Source organism: Pecten maximus, unplaced genomic scaffold (assembly GCF_902652985.1).
Source record: "Pecten maximus unplaced genomic scaffold, xPecMax1.1, whole genome shotgun sequence".
Classification (NCBI taxonomy): domain Eukaryota; kingdom Metazoa; phylum Mollusca; class Bivalvia; order Pectinida; family Pectinidae; genus Pecten; species Pecten maximus.
The window spans coordinates 1-19,614 of NW_022983032.1; the positions used below are offsets into that span (position 1 = coordinate 1).

A 19,614-nucleotide genomic window follows, 5' to 3' on the forward strand; every position below is an offset into this window, starting at 1 on the left:
GGGGGTTTTTTGGGGGGGGGGGGGCGGGTTGTGTAACATTGTTTTCTAAATTTCCAGTGATTGTTAGAGCGGCGGCTTGATTAGGGAGGAAGAGGACAGCTTCACGGGGATGAACAACGTCTAAATCTTGGAGTTACCTGGGTGTGGTTAGGGTGGGTGTTGCTGCTGGGAGCTGGGCCGGGGCTAGGTTAGTCCGAAGTTGAATCGCCACAAGGCGATATTAACAGCAAAACCATTCGGAATAGGGCTGTTGGGTGTGACTTGGGCTGGGGAGGAGCTGGAAGCAGAGTTGGGGCTAGGTGTGCCATGGGGTGGAGCTGGAAGCAGAGTTGGGGCTAGGTGTGCCATGGGGTGGAGCTGGAAGCAGAGTTGGGGCTAGGTGTGCCATGGGGTGGAGCTGGAAGCAGAGTTGGGGCTAGGTGTGCCATGAGGTGGAGCTGGAAGCAGAGTTGGGGCTAGGTGTGCCATAAGTAAGTAACGTTATCACCAACTACTACAATATTATTACATTACATTGTTAACCTGAGTCATATATACAGGTAATGTTGTTGGTGTCGCTCGTTTTTAGTTTAAACCGTGTTTTATTTCAATTCAAGCATGTTATTACGATGAAAAATAAAGTCAAATGGAAATAGGAAAAAGTGTCACTGACGCCTATATATATCACCGTACACTAGACAGAAAATGATATACTCAGTAAGTGATTACACCATTCATACATCACTCACGTATGTATATATACCAATATCTAATGTTGTGTTTTTCCTAATTTGAGAAAAAAGTAATATAGCGACGTGTATAAATAATGTAAATACAGTACAGGTGTAATTATAAGTTATGTTTTCTGCAAGGAAACATCACGCTTTCCATCTCTTTCGATCTTTTTAATTGTAAATTCGATGGAGCAGAGAAGACGCTCATCATTCCGGAACATAATGTCTTATTTCCCCCGGGCGTTTAGTTTAAACATATTTTATTTGAAAACAAGAAATATCTTTTAAAAAGATAAACGGCATAGTTTTAATGCTGGTGGTTATAATGTAAAACTGCAGGTGAAATAAATTAACGAACTTATTAATAAATGCGTTTCAGCATGGATAACAAAATTATATAAGTTTGAATCATTTTTGGTGATAATAAGACTGCATTTGTATCAGGAATATGATTTTATTGATATTTCATTTTAATAGATACATCCACTTATCAGCTTGCATTCAATCTTAACTTTGTTTGGTCTTTAACTGCATATCTGCATTTTGCATTTACCGCTACATTGACCAATCACATACTTCAGCTTGACCAGTAACGCCACCTTTAGCGTCATATCCGTGGCAAAAAGAAAATTATACGGCTATGCCGAAAAAAGTCCAAAAGGATTAGGACACGCGCGCAAGCAATAACCTCATCATTGTATCTGGTAATTAAATATCAACATGAGTAACACAGTGGCTACTTATTCCATTTTCAACAGGTATAACAGAATATTCTAACACATGAATAGTATCTATGACAAAGATCTGATTAATCAGAGCAGAGGCGTATATATCATGATATACAAGTCTCTGATCAGAGTCTGTGTTCGTAGAATAAATATTCATATATTGCAGACATTGCTCTCTGACGTCTAACTGTCAGAAATCGTCAGTCGTCGTCCAGGGTACGTGGTTACGCTGTCGGGATGACTCGGGTAGACTCGTTTATGACATTTTAATTCATTAATACTCAAAACATATATATGATTTGAAAATAAGGTAAGAGCTCATATTAATTCTTTATAGTCAAATTAAAGAGAAACAATGTCACAAAGTCGAAATTCAAACAGATCAATATTAAAATCTCCAGGCATGACGATATTGACACATTAGTTAAAATCCCTTTCTTTATATGTAGATTTGAAATGTCCCCGGAAAACAGTATATTGGATCCTTCAGGTCGACACTACAGATAAGATAGGAAATAAGTATCACTTCAAACTTTCACCTCCATAAAAATTCTAAATCTTGCGTGAAAATTGAACGTGTGTGTTTCCATTATCTCATTGCAAAACTATAAGTTTCTTCATATTAACTCTGGTTTTATATAATCAAAATTCCTATGTTCATGTTAAGTAATAATTGCCCGAGGGAAGTCTAATGTTGATAACAATCATTTCAAATAAGATGTGATATATATAGAAGGTGTGTACTAAATCTACATCGGCTCCATAGCTCAGTTGGTTAGAGCGCCAGTCTAGTAAACTGGAGGTCGAGGGTTCGACTCCCTCTGGAGCCTTCGTTGTAGGTATTTTTATCAATCATTTTAAGAGATCAATTTCACATGGTTTTGATTTGGTGAATAGTATACTGAGAATAATTTCACAACCTCTGCAAGTAAACACATTTTTTTCCCTAAAGTATTATTTAGATTATAAAAATCGTTGATTTGATTATTACTAATTTGTGTTTGATATGTGTGTTTCTACCTTAGTTTTTTTGTTATTTTGAATTGGGTTTGAGTAATTTTAACTAAACATGAAACATTTATTTATCTAGAGTAGAAAAAGAGGTAATTTAATTATGTCAGCATATAGCTAATTAAATTGCTGGTTGAAAGTTGAGAAGTTCGGAAACACTAGTAAGTCTATATGTCAAAAAATATAACACCTGTTTGTTAATTATACGTCCCTAAACCATCAAAATGAATAAACTCAAAATTGTATGTTAGCTTCCTCATATCAGAGCCGACTGGTCGGTGTCAGATACCCTCTGTCAATCCGTGTTCCGTTTTAAATAGGCAAAACGTGTTACAGTACTGTACAGCCATTTGACTTCAATGATAATGGGAATAAAACATGTTACATCATCTTCGTCATAAGTCATTCAGATTCATAACTTCATATGTATACAGTGGAAATAAAAAGAATTCAATTCCAAACTTAGTTTCTGGTAGGTTTGTAAGCGGTTCAATGTCGTTAGTTGGATAAGTATTTTACTAAGAGTTACTTCCCTTGACAAAATTACATTTTTCGCAACTTTTTAATAATTACATTACTAATATATGTGACTTCTATATTTTTATAATTTACTAATCAAGAGTATATAAAAGTTAATATGGTTATGTAATTGATTAATCTTAGGATAACATATTGGATTTTAAATTAAACAATGAAAACAAATGAAGCACAATTTGAGTATGAACGATAGTATATGGCTATTTTCCAGATCTATTATAATTGTCTCAGTAGAGGAATTCTTACCTGCAGCCCTTTGGGCTACAGTGAGTGTGATGAAGTTGGGTTTCTGATCAGATGATTTAAAACCCACTGGAGAAAGGGCCTGCAACTCCCTATTCTTCACTTCTGACATTCCATCTGAGACATCGAAAAAGATCTGTTTCTGATCGTCTTCACTTATGATATTTCACTTGAGACGTTGGAAAGTTCTCAATAGATTATAATAGCAATGTAATATCCTTCAACTGAATAGAAATTTCTCGTTGGTAAAGAAATAATAGACATTTGATGTGCTTAATTTATTCCATACGATTCGATACGAAATGGTAGAGAAACTGACTTAAGATATCTTCAGATATTTTGTCTTTAATATAAAACTCGCTATTCCAAACATTAATGGGACACAGCTCTGTCGTCTGTGTCACACCATGGACATAAATAAGTATATTTAGTCCGTGGGAACACAAACAGCAGAGTAGTCTGCTAAATTTCTGACGGTGCATTTGCATGAATAGAATTAGGGGGAAATAATGTGCTTACCAAGCATTATAAATATTGACCGCTTGATATCTACTTCTTACTAAACCCAGGGATATGTTCAATAATTCGACGTGATTTTTCGAGCACCCCGTTGGCAAGTAAAAAGAGTTATTTACAACACGTATGGCACTTCAATATTTTGTTTTGTAAGAGGAAGACACAGAGAGTTGTCGTTCCTTATGCTAACTTAGTATAAGGAACGACAACTCCGGGTGGTCTCGCTCATATATATTTATAAATGTATATTTTCGACCTCACACCCTAGAACAAACTTGTTTTCTTGATTCATATTCGTTGCAGTTTCCTAGATATATATTTACATCGATAAAGTTATATTACGTTTTTAACACCCTCCAAAAGTTGGTGTTTCTCTTTATTTTTATTTTTTGATAGAAAATGAATAATTAAATAATTGCACCCAAGAGTATTGTAAGCGATCATTATCAGGACTCGGCTATTATGGTTGTAGTTTGTTGGTGTTTATATATTCACTTTGTATCATTGTCATTTTATGACTTTTTCAGAGAAGCTCTTTACATTATACAGTCGGCAGTGTAGCATCTTTAAACGTTAGCTGTGTGCTTCATTAAGGACTGTGTTAATGGTTGTTTACCATACTGTAAAATTGCGAACACTTTTAATAGAGGACCATACAAATTATATGGGGCATTTTGGGGAACTATTTAGTTCATACGGAGATACTGGATGAACAAACATAATTTGGTTCCCGGGCAAATCAATGGTTTTTATCACAGGGCCTTGGTACGGATGTCCAACCCACGGTCCATATATATAATACATATGTGTGTTTTAGTATCTTATAAGTATCATATGGATCGTGGGTTAGGAACTTGTGTCGAGTCCCTGTGATCTGTATGAAAGGTTCTTCGGGTTAACTTGAGGTAACTTATGATCTATATATATGTGAAGTATAAATATATGGGAGAGTGGTGGCATTTTAACGAATTTTAATCTAATCTTCATATACATTTAAAAATACTCTCTATGATATCTCCATAAACAATACCGATTTCTCAGTCGTAAAATACCATAGAACTAAACAAACAATCAACCCAATATTTGCAAGCTACTTTTGCAGTGGCTAACACGTGCTTTTACGCGCGTCTTTGCAAACAGGCAAGTTTTTTTTCAGATTCAGAGTGTGTACATGTCATCCGAATTAAATCACTCTGGCTCAAAAACGAATTTTTAAAAATTTTGACAAGATTAAGAACCAAGGCCATTTCAAAGTCTCCATCAATCGGAATCGACCTATACGTACCCTGGTGATTCGGAGACCAATGACCCGTGACGGTTTGAGAATCGGAATGTGTACTGCACGTGCGCTACATGGTAAATATATATCAGATATGACACGAGTGAGGATATTGGTGTTATCACTGCCATTTTTTGTCCTTTGTTTCGTGTACGTACCACTCATGAATACTACTGTACGTAACAACATCATGCACGTGATTAAGGCACGTGGATACGTCTCGCCGAATATTGCCACATTGAAGGTCTCATCAACTGATACGTCAGGTAAGGTAACTTGATGTCGTACAGATTTTCTCTACAGTTTCCTAGTGGTTACCACCATACCTAGTTTGCTTTAATCTGAAAATTTCACGTGAAAACATATTATTTCAGGGAATGAGGGGAGATGTGAGGGATTGGTGTGTGGTACCCCATATTCCCCATACTCCATGAAAAAACAAATCAAAAAAAAATCGTGATACAATTTGTAGAATTCAATTAAAATAAGTTCATTTCAATTGCATTATAAAGACGGAACTGTAATAATACACATATATCCTGCCTTTCCCTTTTTTCTAAATAATTAAAGAAGAATTTATATGTAAAACTTGTAAACTAATAGTGTAACTGTAAAAAAAAAAGTTATTTAGCAAAACCTATCACAGTGATAAAATCGGATAGCAGGTAATCCAAAATTCTGTTTTATCGGCCTTAAATCTGATGAAAGGAAAGTCAAGTGAATTAAAAAGAGGAAATCAACAAGATCAGAGATGAGGAACATAATATTGAATGCAGCTTTCTTTTCAATTGAACTGGTTTTGAATCGGTCTTTGATGCACATAGAAATCAAATATTAAATAAAGGAAATATGCATGGTACTGGGATGCAGATTCCAAAACGGAACAATGTGCTCAGATTGATTCGAATCTCTAACAGATAGTGAGGAAAATTTACTCGTAATGTTCCTTCAAATTTTGATGTAGAATTTATCAGGAAATGAAAATATAACTTATGTTGCTTCAGTGATTTCGTTGTTTCGGTTGGTTAATTTTCTATGTCACCTTAAAAGATGATGGACGGACAGAATGTGGATCCTTCAACATAGCATGTTTAGTTTGTAAAATGTGAGCTGAAAAAAAACGCAATGTATACGAAAAACGTTCCTGTATAGCCCGAAATTCATTTGACCCCACTACCAGAAGTTAAGACAAATTAAAAAACAATTTCATCTAAGGTCTGGTGTTGAGGTCAGAAGAAACTCGGGCTGTGTAACCCAAGCATGTTTTACAATGTACACAAATCTCAGATCTGTATTTGTTTTTATTTGTTCATTAGGTGTTCGTCTACTGTGCTGGATAATGACGTCACCACAAACTGTCGTTTCCAAGGCTACGCATGTTCAAAACACGTGGGGTAAACGATGCGACAAACTCTTATTCATGAGTTCCAACGGAACGAAAGAACAGGCGAAGCATCTCCCTGTAGTCGAACTTCCAGTTAAAGAAGGCCGAGAACAGTTATGGCAGAAAACGAAAGAAGCATTTTTACATATATACTCTTTATATTTACATGATTATGATTGGTTCCTGAAAGCAGATGACGACACTTACGTCATTGTGGAAAATTTACGTCATTTCCTCAGCAATAAAAACCAGAAGGAAGCTATCTATTATGGACGAAGGTTTAAACCTTACGTAAAACAGGGTTTCATGAGTGGTGGGGCAGGCTATGTTCTCAGTCGCGAGGCCATCCGATCTCTCATATTAATCGGAAACTCTACAACAACCTATTTGAAATCTAAATGTGCCGAGTTTTTTATTGGTGAGGATGTTCAACTAGGCCGATGTCTGGAGTTGGTAGGGGTAAAAGCTGGAGACACCAGGGATTTGGAAGGAAAGGAGCGGTTTTTCCCTTTGAATCCGGAAGATCATATTGTTCCAGGCAGCATTCCACGGAATAGCTGGTATTGGAGTCATCTCTACTATCCACATATACAGGTAGGTATTTCACCTTATTGATGTAAAATAGTTCAGTGGGTTATATTTTCAGTTACTTTCAAGTTGGATAGAACAAGTGCAAAGATGGGTAACCTGGATATTGAAATTATTACGCGACATTATTTACTTTTGCAATATACACATTAGATTTTAGGTCACCTGGAGATGAACGATCTTGACATACTTTCAAGACCACAGGATTAAATGTAAAAGTTTTAAATAGTTTCTTCTCAATAACCAAATATCCCATGATCATGATACTTAGCCAATAGCATTCTGGGATGAAGGGGTTCCCAGTTTGTTCAAATGATTAATTTGATTTAAGATTTTAACATAATTGACTCATGTGACCCTGAATGTAGGTCAAGGTCATTCATTTGACAAACTAGGTAGCCCTTTACCCAAGCATGCTACAGACCCGATATAAAGTCCCTGGGCCTTTCGTTTATTGAGAAGTTGATTAAAGACGTGAGCCTACTCAACTCATGTGACCTTGAATTAAGTAAAGGTCATTCATTTGAACACACTTGGTAGCCCTTCACCCCAGCATGCTACACACCTTATATCAAGTCCCTCTTGGTTATCAAGAAGAAGTTGTTAAATATTTCCTTTACTTAATAGAGGTAAAAGATATTGTAGCTACATTTGTATGTAAAACTACACATTCGTATTTTTCAGGGTTGCAGTCGTTCTGTGATTTCCTTTCATTACATAAAGCCTAAAATGATGTACGCCTTGGACTATTTTGTGTACAACATGACGCTCCCTACTAAATGACATCACAATTATGAACCTGTAAATACCTTTCTGTCTGAGGATTAGCTATGCTAACTTGGAAACCAATCGGCAATGAAATGTAACAGAGCATTCTCGGCATGATCTGCTGTCAAGGGAAGTAACTCTGTTAAAATTATCAGAATGAACAATAAATCAATGGCCAATTCAAATAAGCTAATTTTTTTTTCATTTTTGCAGAATCAGCAATTTAAAATACACTGTAGTAAGCTAAAGCGAATGGAGGAGGGGGTTGAGAATAAATATTGTTTGGTACCAAAGGGATAGCCTGGTAGTGTTTTCAATGTATTTACAATAACCAAATCGTTACAACAACATTAATTTTATTGTGCAAATATAAACAATTTACATGCATGATATTTGATACAAACTGTACAGCCATGTGCCAAAACTCTACAAACACTGCTTGTTTCAGGGCCTGTGTGACCTTCACCTTAAAGGCAATTAAACCCAATACTGTATTATACTTTACCACATTGTGACCTTGACCCACATACAACGACCATCTAGACTGATCACCGTGAACTAGTGTTGGGTAATCGGTTGAACAAGGCAACCGATGATCGGTTGTAATCAGATGATCTTGGTAACCGATTATACCATTATAATCGGTTGTTATTGATTAGTCTGTTTGAAATTAAAAATGCAAACAAAACTGAGCCAGAGAAGGCAACTGGCACTTACTTATTCATTTGCTATTTATATCTATGCGTCAAAAAATGTCTAATGCCATTAAAACATCCTATTGAAATTAAAAATTAACAAACTAGTGTTTATAAAACTTGACAAATTTATTATGACAAGAAAATACACACACGAATGCAGCTTGTAAGTTAACACTTATTGTCATATAATGTTTTGTTTTGTTTTGATGAAACATACACTGATACTGCGTGTATATACATTTAAATAAATATGTTTCAGTAATATCATGGTTCACTGAGCTATGAGTATCAACTAGACAACTACATTGCCTCATTTCAATACTGAAGGGCTTTTATATATATAAAGATGCCATACTCATGTGAATAAAGAATATTGAATTTTAATTGATTAGTGTCTTAAGAAATATAATTAGTTAACAATTAGGATAAAAATTCTGATGGCATTATATGTATATAAACATAGGGACCCGATTAATCGATTATGCAAAACATGATCGATGATCGTAATCGGTTGACAATAATCAACCGTTAATCGATCATTCCCGATCATCGACACATCACTACCGTGAACTTAACCTTATATATTTGATGCCAATCTGGAAAAAATGGTGCAGTGATTCGAGTCATTTTATGAAATATTTCAGTCATAGATCATTTTTTTACCCATTTTCAAAACACTAGCCCCATTGTCTTACATCTGGTAAAGTATGATACCATTTTGACTCTGTCCATTCATTCCATTCATAAACACATATGCATATAGTGAGACATCTATGTGGATCAGTATACAATATGTACTGTATTTATCAACAAATAAGCCCCTTCTTCAGTTTTGCAGAATCAACAAGGCATCGCAAACGATACCAATCCCCTCGCGTGCTAACACATGAACTCTGACGCAAAATGGGGGGTGGGGTTATTGCAGGACATTGAAATAACATCAGTTGTCATTTGTACTGAACTGCAATAGACATGGATGGGCTTATTATCAGGCATGGGCTCATTGGCAGATAAATATGGTATATATTGTTATGCATTCAACAGTATCTGGTTACGCATCACACTAGCAACTTCATTTCCTGATAGTTATTATAATTATGTGTGTATCTAAATGCATATATAAGCCTTTTCCTTTGTTCAGAAGGTTTAATTGATTCATATATGAAGTTTGGTCAGGATCCGTTCAAAAATGAAGTCGCATTACAGCGCTGACAAAATTTTTCTATAAATAGTAACTGTGACATTGGCCTTGACCTTGGCGCCCTAAAACACGAACTCTTTCGAGGTATTCCCATGCTGGACCCATATAAGAAGTTTGGTCAGGATCCGTTTAGAAATGAAGTCGCAAGAGTGCCGACAAAGATTTTTGGATGATTCGAATGTTTCGTTCATTCCTGATTTTTTCCCTTCTTTATCTTAGTGAATTAAACATGTATGATTCGAACACTGTTGAATCAAATACTGTGGTTGTGTCAAATACATTTTGTGGTCCCTGTATCCCTTCTACACTATACCAAAATTTCCATTTTTGTGTCGAACATCAAAGGCGTCATGCTTTCTCAGGTAAAATTTGCTGACATTGGCTTGATTGACGGAGTGTGACCGATCAGCCGTAACAGTGTTACCAGAGCCTATTGTTAGTTTCAGGCTGTCTCATATCCCATTGTTTATACAGGTGCACTGGTGAAGTAAAACGTAAGGGTATACATAACTTAGAATAAAATGTACAAGTTTTAGTCTACAAACCATAACATCATGACCTACTGTTTTGATACACTGACTGCGGAAAAATATCAGGAAAAAATAAACGATAAATTACAAATCTTCCACCCGCAAAATGGACACTAAAAATACTTGTCTGTCATTAATTTCTTTATCTATGCCTAAATTCTGAATACACCGATGAAACAGTAACAATAATATACGTGATGATTTTATTCTGTACAAAAAAACATGTGGCAATGCATGGTCATGCAGCCGATAAACACTAACTGCAGCCTTCACATTTTATACAAAATCAGCACGTGTACAGTCGATCAAATTTTCCTGAACTGTTAATTGTTTCATATTTTTTAATTGAAGAGCAATATAAACGGATTTTAAGAGAAATAATGTGAGTACAATATATTATAATGTTATAATGAATGTATCGTTTTAATATAATATTATGCTGTAATGTGTACGACTACGTGTGTAAATTGCGCGTCTATGCATGTCAAAGATAATTTTACCCTTGAATTTTGCTTTGATCTGTAACCTTGCACATTATTGTTTATTAGATAAACGAATAATTGTTATCATGAACAATGAATTTCTTTGTTATTATTTATTGTTCATTTTCGGCCATGTTATCAAGCACTTGTCCAGCATACAGCCGATGATACTCGGGTATTTTGTCTCCGTTAACAAACGAACACGGATAAGTCAAATATTTTGCTTGGTCCCGTTGACTTCAACTTCTCCCGAGTTTTACTGTATAAGCAATTTACTTGCTTTTGAACCATTTTTATGCATGATCATACTTAATTTGTTTACAGTCCAACATATCAGCAAAATTTTGAAGCCAAATTTTCCTCGTAGAAACTAATCAAGATTACTCATTATCAGAGATTAGTAAAACAATGCTAAAATATTTCATATTAGGAACTTAAAGGTTTCTTTTGTATATTCAATAATGTACATTAAATACATTTGAATAGCACTTTACGGAGAGAAAACTTTTTATGTGTTTAGACTGTAAATGAACATCAAAACAACCCATATCTGGATTTTCATTAAAAGCACTAGATTATAGTATACCAGGTATGTCTATATTCAAGATAAATATAATATATATAATAGAATTAACATACATTGAGTACATATAATACAGCAAAATATATGTGATGGGTGTATTCAGACAACGCTAATGCCAGTTCAGGATAAAAGATTGTCCTGAGGTTGGCTGTTTGTTCATCAAATCAGGCATTTAAGCAAATAAATCAGATCTCAGTCTATCACAATATGCAGGATAATATATATAATATGATTAAAAGTTCATATCCAAAAGGAAGTTTGGAATGTTTCCATTTCCGGCTTCTGAATCTTGTCCCTCACTTTCTGGAATTTCTTTCTGTTGGTCCTCCTCGGTATCGTCATCTATCACAATAACATCTGGAGACTCTGCTCTCACAGCTCCTCCAGGAGAGGAAACACCATTTGTGTCAATACTTTCACGATCTTGCTCCTTCCTGGGGTGATCTGTTTTTATCTTTTTACATGTGGACAATTTATTCAACAATTTCCTCTTCACCATCCGCGTCTTCAGGCCTGACGGCAGGTTTGCCATGCTCTCCATGGTTGCGGTTTTACAATCCTTGACCCAGCCCTTTTCCTCTCCTGTTGGTTGTTGAGCTGTAGTTCCTGCTGGTGGAGACGGCTTCCCCACATGTGGTGTACACTTCCTGGTGGCTGTGGTGGTGGGTTTAACACTAGGCTTTGTTAGTGTCTGGGCTGTACAAACTTCTGTCGACTTGTCAAGCGCCTGAATTTTCAACCCCTTGTCTCTTTGTTGAATTGCCAGATTGGACAGAACTGAAATGATGAATGAAAAAAAAGGTTTGATAATTGCCGACAAGCATTACTGTTATTTATTTCTCTACTGCTCTATAATTGATTGCCTACTTTTGTACCAAAGTCGATGCTTTGTCCCCTGGCAGACTGCTTTGGCTCCATTTTCTTATTTTAAATCACACAACAAAAGAATAACATGGGTCGATATCTAAGGATTCTTAATAAAGGTATGTTACTTATTATGTGTGCATTTGATATTTCAGTCCAATTGAACTTGATGTGAATAAAAGCTCATGTCCCACTTTTGACTTTTCAAGTGTTACACTTTGCTGATATAGTAGGAGTAGGGGATAGTATGTTTTTATACATACTTAACCAGATGCAGATGTCTGTGATACTGTAAAAGTGGATAATTTCGCGTGTGGAAATTTTCGCTTAGCCAGCTTCCAAAGTGTTCACGGTGTGGATATTTTCGTGCCGTCAAGATATTTTTGCGCTAACTTGTATCTTTTATATTTAGTATTTTTATGTGTTATTATATTCGTGTGTGGAAATTTTCGCGGAGATTTACCGATAGCGAAATAAGCGAAAAATTTCCACACCGCGAATATTTCCACTTTTACAGTACCATCAAATTAATTTGTTACTATATGTAGCGTGGTGGGGTGGTGTGACTGTGGTTGTGATATTATTCAATTTCACTTACAATTCATCCAGTTTTTGCCCTCCGTAGCATTGCACCTCTTATTGACATCTCCCTGCAGCATTTTGTTCAGAACAAATCTCATGTCTGTACTCACAGATTTAGGCATTAAACTCAGTGCAAGATCCAGATTAGAGCAGAGCTGTAAAGACAATTTGTGATTTATACTACATAACTATCAATACCTACAAGTATTTCAAATGAATTCTCAAAATATTTGTGATTCAGGTAAACATGTAAAAAGTTACAGAAAAAGAAATTGACAGCACAGAAACGGATTTTAATCATAAAAAAAATCCTCTTGCAAAATATCAGCATCTTAATACTTATATGAGTGATTGGCTAGCTAGACCAAATTCTTAACAGGAGAGAAAGACAGATAAGAGATTTAAATTATATTTTTGCCAACAATGAAATTTTGTGGAAAGGGCATGAATGTACTCAATATCTTCAACATTGAAGGTTTTTTCTCCCAAATATTACAAAACAGAATGTCACATGATCAGATAGTCGGCTTTCAATATTTCTAGAAGGCATATTTTTTGTGGATAGGAATTAATCTTTCTTACTTATACAGGGTGTTACTTTACAAATTTGGTATTACTCTCAAGATTATAACTTAGGCAATCTAGGAAACATAACTATTTCTACAAGGATGAAAAATTGAGTAAAAATATTCAAGCACTCATATATCTAACCATGTTAAAATCAATTCTTACATCAACTAGAAGATTCACTTGAAACTCTGATTGCTTCTCAGCATCACGGTAAATATTGTCTCCATTTGTGGCGTATTTTATCAGCACATGCGACTTCTCATAAGCGTACATCATTGTTAACGCCATGGCAAATATGTCTACTTTCCCAGTAAGATCACTTTCTTCTTGTCCAGTTGGCTTTAGCTGATGAGGAAACTTGGACAGAAGAACCATCCAAGCTCGCTCCGGACTGAGATATTCCACAGTCCACCCAACCATGTCATTCTTCTCTCCTATCATTTTTGCGGCGCCAAAGTCAGCAATCTTCAGGAGAAACTGGTTCTCATCAACCATCAGTAGTAGGTTTTCAGCTGAAATTGATAGAATACACTATCAGAACATTTATCAAAATAAAATTATCATTGACTTTTTTTGTACGAGAAACAATACTGGTCAATACAGAGGGCACATTAAAAATTTCAAAATTTGTAACACAAGAGTTTTGGAGTCTTTATTTGGGTTTCAAGGTCCATATTATAGCCAGTTCAATCACCAATCTTAACAACAACATGGACCTTTATCAAGACACTGCTTCGATTGATATTCTCATTGAATTACTTCTTAGGCATTTCCTACCTTTCAGTTAATTATTACTTTCTTTGAAAATTTTCAAATTCTGTACAAATCAAAATTTCTGGTATGCAATACTAAAATCAGTGGAAAGTTTTAATCCATTGTTTCCCAATCAAACCAATAAATTTCTAGCTAGTTTTAGTTCAAACTCTGATTGTTTATATCTGGCCTATTTCAGATCGTTATCAAACTTGTCAAATAAAGAATGATAAATTTGATTTTTATGCAAACACCATTGAAAGCCTGCCTCGAACAGCCCCCTAAAAATGTCAAGATTTTAATCAACGGACAGTTTATGGTAATGGTTTGTATATGTGAACATTAATTGCAGCATGCCTGTGACAGAAAAACCACAAATTTATGCCATATACTTCAGCACTGAATGAGTTTTTTACACTGAAAAATACAGTGTACACAAAAATACATTGTACACAAAAATACAGTGTACACAAAAATACATTGTACACAAGACAACTTAAGGTCCCAACAATGTTTAGATAACATGTGATCAGTACTCGCACTGAATGACAAACTAAGATATAATTTGTGTATTGTCAAACAGTGTTAACTAAGCATTTTGATAATCTAAGTATGAGTAGATATCTCATCATTATGGTCAATCAAGGTACTACTTATAAACCTGTGCTCCCACGCTAGGTAGGCAGGCCACCACCTGCGGTTAAGTTGAAATGTGCTGAGTGACGGGATAAGCATTGTGTCCAGTCAAAACAATCTACAGGTGTCCCAGTAGGAATGGGTAATTTTGAAGGTGTCAAATTTAAATTTTCAGTTTTGTAAATATTATGACTAGGCAACTTTAAAGCAGACATCTTGATGTTCTGACCTATAATTACAGTAGTGCTTTTGTAAATGCAACAGGTTACATGTGTAAGACTGTAAATATTTAATGAAACAGACAAATCATTAATATATGCAATAGTGTCTGATTGATATAAAAGTAAAATCATGTTGAGACTCAACATTTATAATTAACGTCTCTAATATACATAAGTTAATTTAACTTTTGTATCACCAATAAAACTTGTACCATGTAGGGGCCTAAGCTTATACAGTAGAGCTACATGTACACAATGGCCGAGCAGCTTCGGGATTAATATAACGATCATAATTATTATGAAATGAAGAAAGTTTAAACATTGAATTAAATAAAATACTACCATTTTACTCATTTAATTTTTCTTTTTGTTATATCTATTTTCTTAAACATAATTTCATATTTTCAAACTGGTTCATCAATATTATTGAATTTTGTTCTAATTGACCAAAGGTAAACTGTATTACATGGTACTGTTTAAAATGAATTGCTTCTTTCGGTAGTTTCTGTTTGATAAATATCCAGGTACATCCTCCTGTCAGGTAGATGTTTTACTCAGCCCTCAGCACTTTTGATAGAAACAGAAAGTTACAAACAAGTCTTCAATACAATGGTTATACCTACGTTTTATATCATGGTGACAAATCTGGCACTCCTCCAGATATTCAAGGCCACACAATCCCTGGTAGGTAAGGTCCCATACATCACGATCCTGAAACTTTCTAAGTCTTGCCATTTGTAACATAGACTGACCTACCAATCAGGGAATAAAAACTTCATTAAAAACCTTATCGTTTGTTTTTAATGCACAACTCATAAGAACACAACAGATGTTGATGGATCTGTTGATGGCCATTATGGTAGAGCTTCAGTGTTACTTTAGGAGTTTATTTTTAGGTGATCCTTGGAAAACATTTTCACTATATATCACATCAATTTACTTAAAGAGAAACTGTCGTTTTAAAAATGTGTGCAATAGGAAAAGTATGAGTATGGGACTTAAAATATCTGTGAATAAAAATCACTTCTTTTTATCACTTATTTTCAGTTAAGTTTTACTTGAGCAACAAAACAAGTCTCCAAGATAAAAGTCACCCACTTACAAATCTTCATCAGTGCCAGGCCTATTACCAGTAGGACCTCGACAAAAACTGTTAAGTCAGTGTTTTATTAACAGGAAGTTACCTCCATACTCCATAATGATTTCAGGAATCTTGTTCCGGACCACCATTCCATAACACTGGATTATGTACGGACTGTTCAGCTTGGCCGTCAACACAATTTCATTTCTTTGGAAATCACTGGTAATCTGATATCAACAAAAGATCAACAACTTTTATTTTTTAAATTATTTTTTGTCTATAACAACTTATAGTGGTTAGGTGCAGACAAGTAGGGCTGGGACGATACAGTGATGCCCCGATCCGATACATATCACGATGCTAGAGCTACGATCCGATACATATCGCAATACATAGAGAAACCATAGATTTTGATCCAAGAGGCGATTTCAAAGCTACCATTAGTTGTTAAGCATGATGTTTGGTTTGATTTGAATGAGTACTTGTCAAACGCTTTCTGATTGGCCAACTGCAGTCAGCCTCAACCAATCATTTAACTGCTTTCACTTTAAGATTAGCGCTCAAGTTTCCCGGAAATGGATAACACTTTTGTTTTCGACAATTGTCATTTAATTTGAATTCAATTCTTTCTGAAGAAAATTCATTGATGTATTAAACAAACAAACAACAAGAGCAAGACACAGGATCAATATAGGTATAGCAAAATTGCATTTGGATCGATATTGGTATCGTAGAGAAAGTGATCGCGATCCACCAGTGCACCATCCCGGCCCTACAGACAAGTACACGATTTTACAAATTAAAACTTAAATATTCAAGCATGGTCAATATATGATAGAGTTATACCAAGCATAATATTATTTTTTATTTTAGCAAACTTTATTGTATTTGTTGAATGTACAAACCTGTTTGACAACATAGTCAGTCTCATCGTGAACATACAAGTTAACTTTTCCAAAGGTACCTCGTCCCAGCACTTTCTTTCTGATGACTTCTCTTCGATCTTCTGAACTTAGAAACCATAGGCTCTGCAAAGACAGTATATTATGTAAAATCAAATGGTGTAAGTTAATAATAATAGAGTTTGTTTTTTTGGTTCATTGCCCAGCAACAGTGAGCTTCGAGGATCATCCTGAGTGCGAGTCTCTTGTATAATTAGTTGGTCAATATTTATATTTAATTGAACAACAAATGATGTCTGTTGCATGTTATGCAGAGTAGTACTTTGTTATCAACAACTTATAATTAATATATTATCATGTACATTCAAATATTTCTTCCTATTTTCAAGAAATATACAGTGAATATACTACAAATTAATATTTCCCAACAGAATACTTAATCACTACTATGAATGTGGGTATGAATGGCACTGGCAGACTTATATGAGAAAGGGAGAAAACTAATGTCAAGATAAAATATTTATCCAGCAAAAAGCCAATGCCCAGTTATAAGCCCATCCGAATACATTGATGGTGAATATAACTACTTACAATTGGCATTTCAATTTCATTGTCCTGTAATAAGCTTATCCCCTTATTGTGAGTTGAGTTTTATACAAATATGTACTGCCCCTTTCAGGATCCAGAATAAATATTCCCCATTAACTACAACAAAAGTACCTTATCAACAAAGATTCCTGTTTCCTCATCAGGAAGGTTAATCATCTGCAGCACCATGTCAACCAAAGCATCTTTAGTTCCATACACTGTGAAACTACAATGTAAAAACACAATAACATGCTGTTCAGTCCAGAATTTCACCAAGAAAATAATAATTCATAAAGACATTATAAGTTAACATTATAAGAATGTCAATGTCAGAGTTAAAGTTAGAAAACCCTCCAAGAGTCATGATCAGGAACTCCCAGGTTGACGCACAGCATGCAAAAGTGCAGAGACAAATTAAATTTTGCTGCCTATTTGACCCGGGGTCTCGGGTTGTAATGGATGCTCTGATTGTTCTGTTTTTTGTTTATTTTTTTGTCAGATTTGTAAAAATATCTTTTGAGCTAATTAATATCTAGCCATTTTGTATAACATACCCTGGTCTAAATTTTGTTACTTGTACTTTCACGGTTACTTGTTCGCTTTCTTCTGAAGTTCCTTGCTCCAGTCGCTCATGATCAACATTCATATCTTCCTCCACCTCCATCCCCTCTTCATCCTCAACTTGCCTGCCATCACTATTATCTATGATTTCAAAGGGCAGTGATGGTAAAGGTAGATCACTTTCCTTTAGTTGGTCTAAAGCAGGCATTGTTTCGGCATTATTTGCCAAGTAGCCATCAGCAGAATGACTGTAGCTTTTTCCCGTGTCAAACACTTTGTTACTGATTTTATCAATAAAAACAGAGTTAGATTTGAAATCATCTTGCACAGGGGGAAGCACTTTATTAAATTGAGAATTATTTGCTGCAGAACTTATATTTCTATTTATAAGGATGTCAATTCGAGTGAGCTGTTCTAGACCTACAATTATTGGCCCAGAATATTGGATCACAGGACTAGAACATGACAATCTATCTTCAGCATGATCTTTTCCAGGCTGAAGAATTTTCCTTGTTGGGGCACTGTGTGCTCTAGATCTGGGTACCATTTTAACACCAGAGGATCTCAAATCCTGACTGCTATAGTTGCCAGATTCACTGCTGGAGGTGATGGCCTCCATGTTTTCTTGACCAGTGATCATCGGATGTCAACGACCTGTGTGGAAAAGGAGGAATATAGCCGTTATAGGAACATCATTTAGGAACAAAAACAAATTTATAAAACACATAACAAGGTGTACTAGTGGTAAATAGAAATGGAATATATCTAACAGTAATGAACGGCCCACTTTTCACTCTGCAGTCTTGGTTGATTTATAAGGGGATTCCCCTTCGTTTCTGGTTTAAGCCAGTTTTTACCAACTTATAACAGCATTCCTTACAATGGAGTTTTAATTGCCAAATACCGTATTTAACTTTACAATAAATTAGTGTATGTCATTAGATTGGTTGACGTTGTATGTCGCATGTAGAAACACTAAACGACACTGTTAGGTCAGTGATAGAGCGAGCGCCTTACGTATTACGTGATCGTGCTGCAGACCGTCAACATTTCAATCGGAGAGCATGTCTCCAGGCCAAACACTTGGCTAGATACCAGTGGTCACAACCAATCCTCTAACTTCATTGATTATCGATGTCAAACATTGTGTTAAAATAAATAATATAGTATTTACCAAAAGCGTATAGTTTAGGATACTCCTTTCTTGTTAAAACATACGTCCAAGGCCCACTAGCGCCATTTTATCCGAATGATCATATACGTCGGGAACCTTCGGTAGTTTCCGTAAACTTTTTGAACCTTCCTAATGACCTGAAAAAATAAAATGAATTTTCCGGATTATTTTCAAGTGTAATGAAAATCGTATAAATAACCTGCTTGTGTGTCACATAAAATACCTGGCTGAAGAAATGACACCCGAGAATATAACTACTGTAACATTTAATGACAAAGTGTAATTTATAATTCCTGGCGCGTGTATATCATTTGAAGGAATTCAATATTGAGATCTCTGAAGGTTTTTAGCAAAGTGTTTAAGTAAAAAAAATGTTGAGATGTCTGTGGGTTAAAGCAGATATGGACACTTCAATATTTTA

General features: G+C 35.2%; 2 protein-coding genes and 2 non-coding genes across 4 annotated transcripts; 3 read left to right on the plus strand and 1 right to left on the minus strand.

Annotated features, from left to right (window-relative positions):
• Positions 1–2,197: 2,197 nt before the first annotated feature.
• Positions 2,198–2,271, plus strand: Trnat-agu. The gene has a single exon. It is a non-coding gene; the product is annotated as a tRNA-Thr (tRNA).
• A 942-nt stretch (positions 2,272–3,213) lies between these two features.
• LOC117321292 lies at positions 3,214–3,342 on the plus strand. The gene has a single exon (XR_004531293.1). It is a non-coding gene; the product is annotated as a U8 small nucleolar RNA (small nucleolar RNA).
• A 1,739-nt stretch (positions 3,343–5,081) lies between these two features.
• LOC117321291 (glycoprotein-N-acetylgalactosamine 3-beta-galactosyltransferase 1-like) lies at positions 5,082–7,955 on the plus strand. Its single transcript, XM_033875764.1, has 3 exons — positions 5,082–5,293; positions 6,344–7,005; positions 7,684–7,955. Exons 1-3 carry the CDS (start codon positions 5,122–5,124, stop codon positions 7,780–7,782), a joined length of 933 nt encoding a protein of 310 aa, XP_033731655.1. The 5' UTR covers positions 5,082–5,121; the 3' UTR covers positions 7,783–7,955.
• A 2,386-nt stretch (positions 7,956–10,341) lies between these two features.
• LOC117321290 (protein kinase 3-like) lies at positions 10,342–19,322 on the minus strand. The gene is made up of 9 exons (XM_033875763.1): positions 19,194–19,322; positions 18,013–18,673; positions 17,591–17,684; positions 16,874–16,996; positions 16,072–16,195; positions 15,511–15,639; positions 13,440–13,789; positions 12,724–12,862; positions 10,342–12,038 (listed from the first exon to the last, which is right to left on the minus strand). The coding sequence occupies exons 2-9, from the start codon at positions 18,657–18,659 to the stop codon at positions 11,494–11,496; spliced, it is 2,151 nt and encodes a 716-aa protein (XP_033731654.1). The 5' UTR covers positions 18,660–18,673; positions 19,194–19,322; the 3' UTR covers positions 10,342–11,493.
• Between the last annotated feature and the right edge of the window lie 292 nt (positions 19,323–19,614).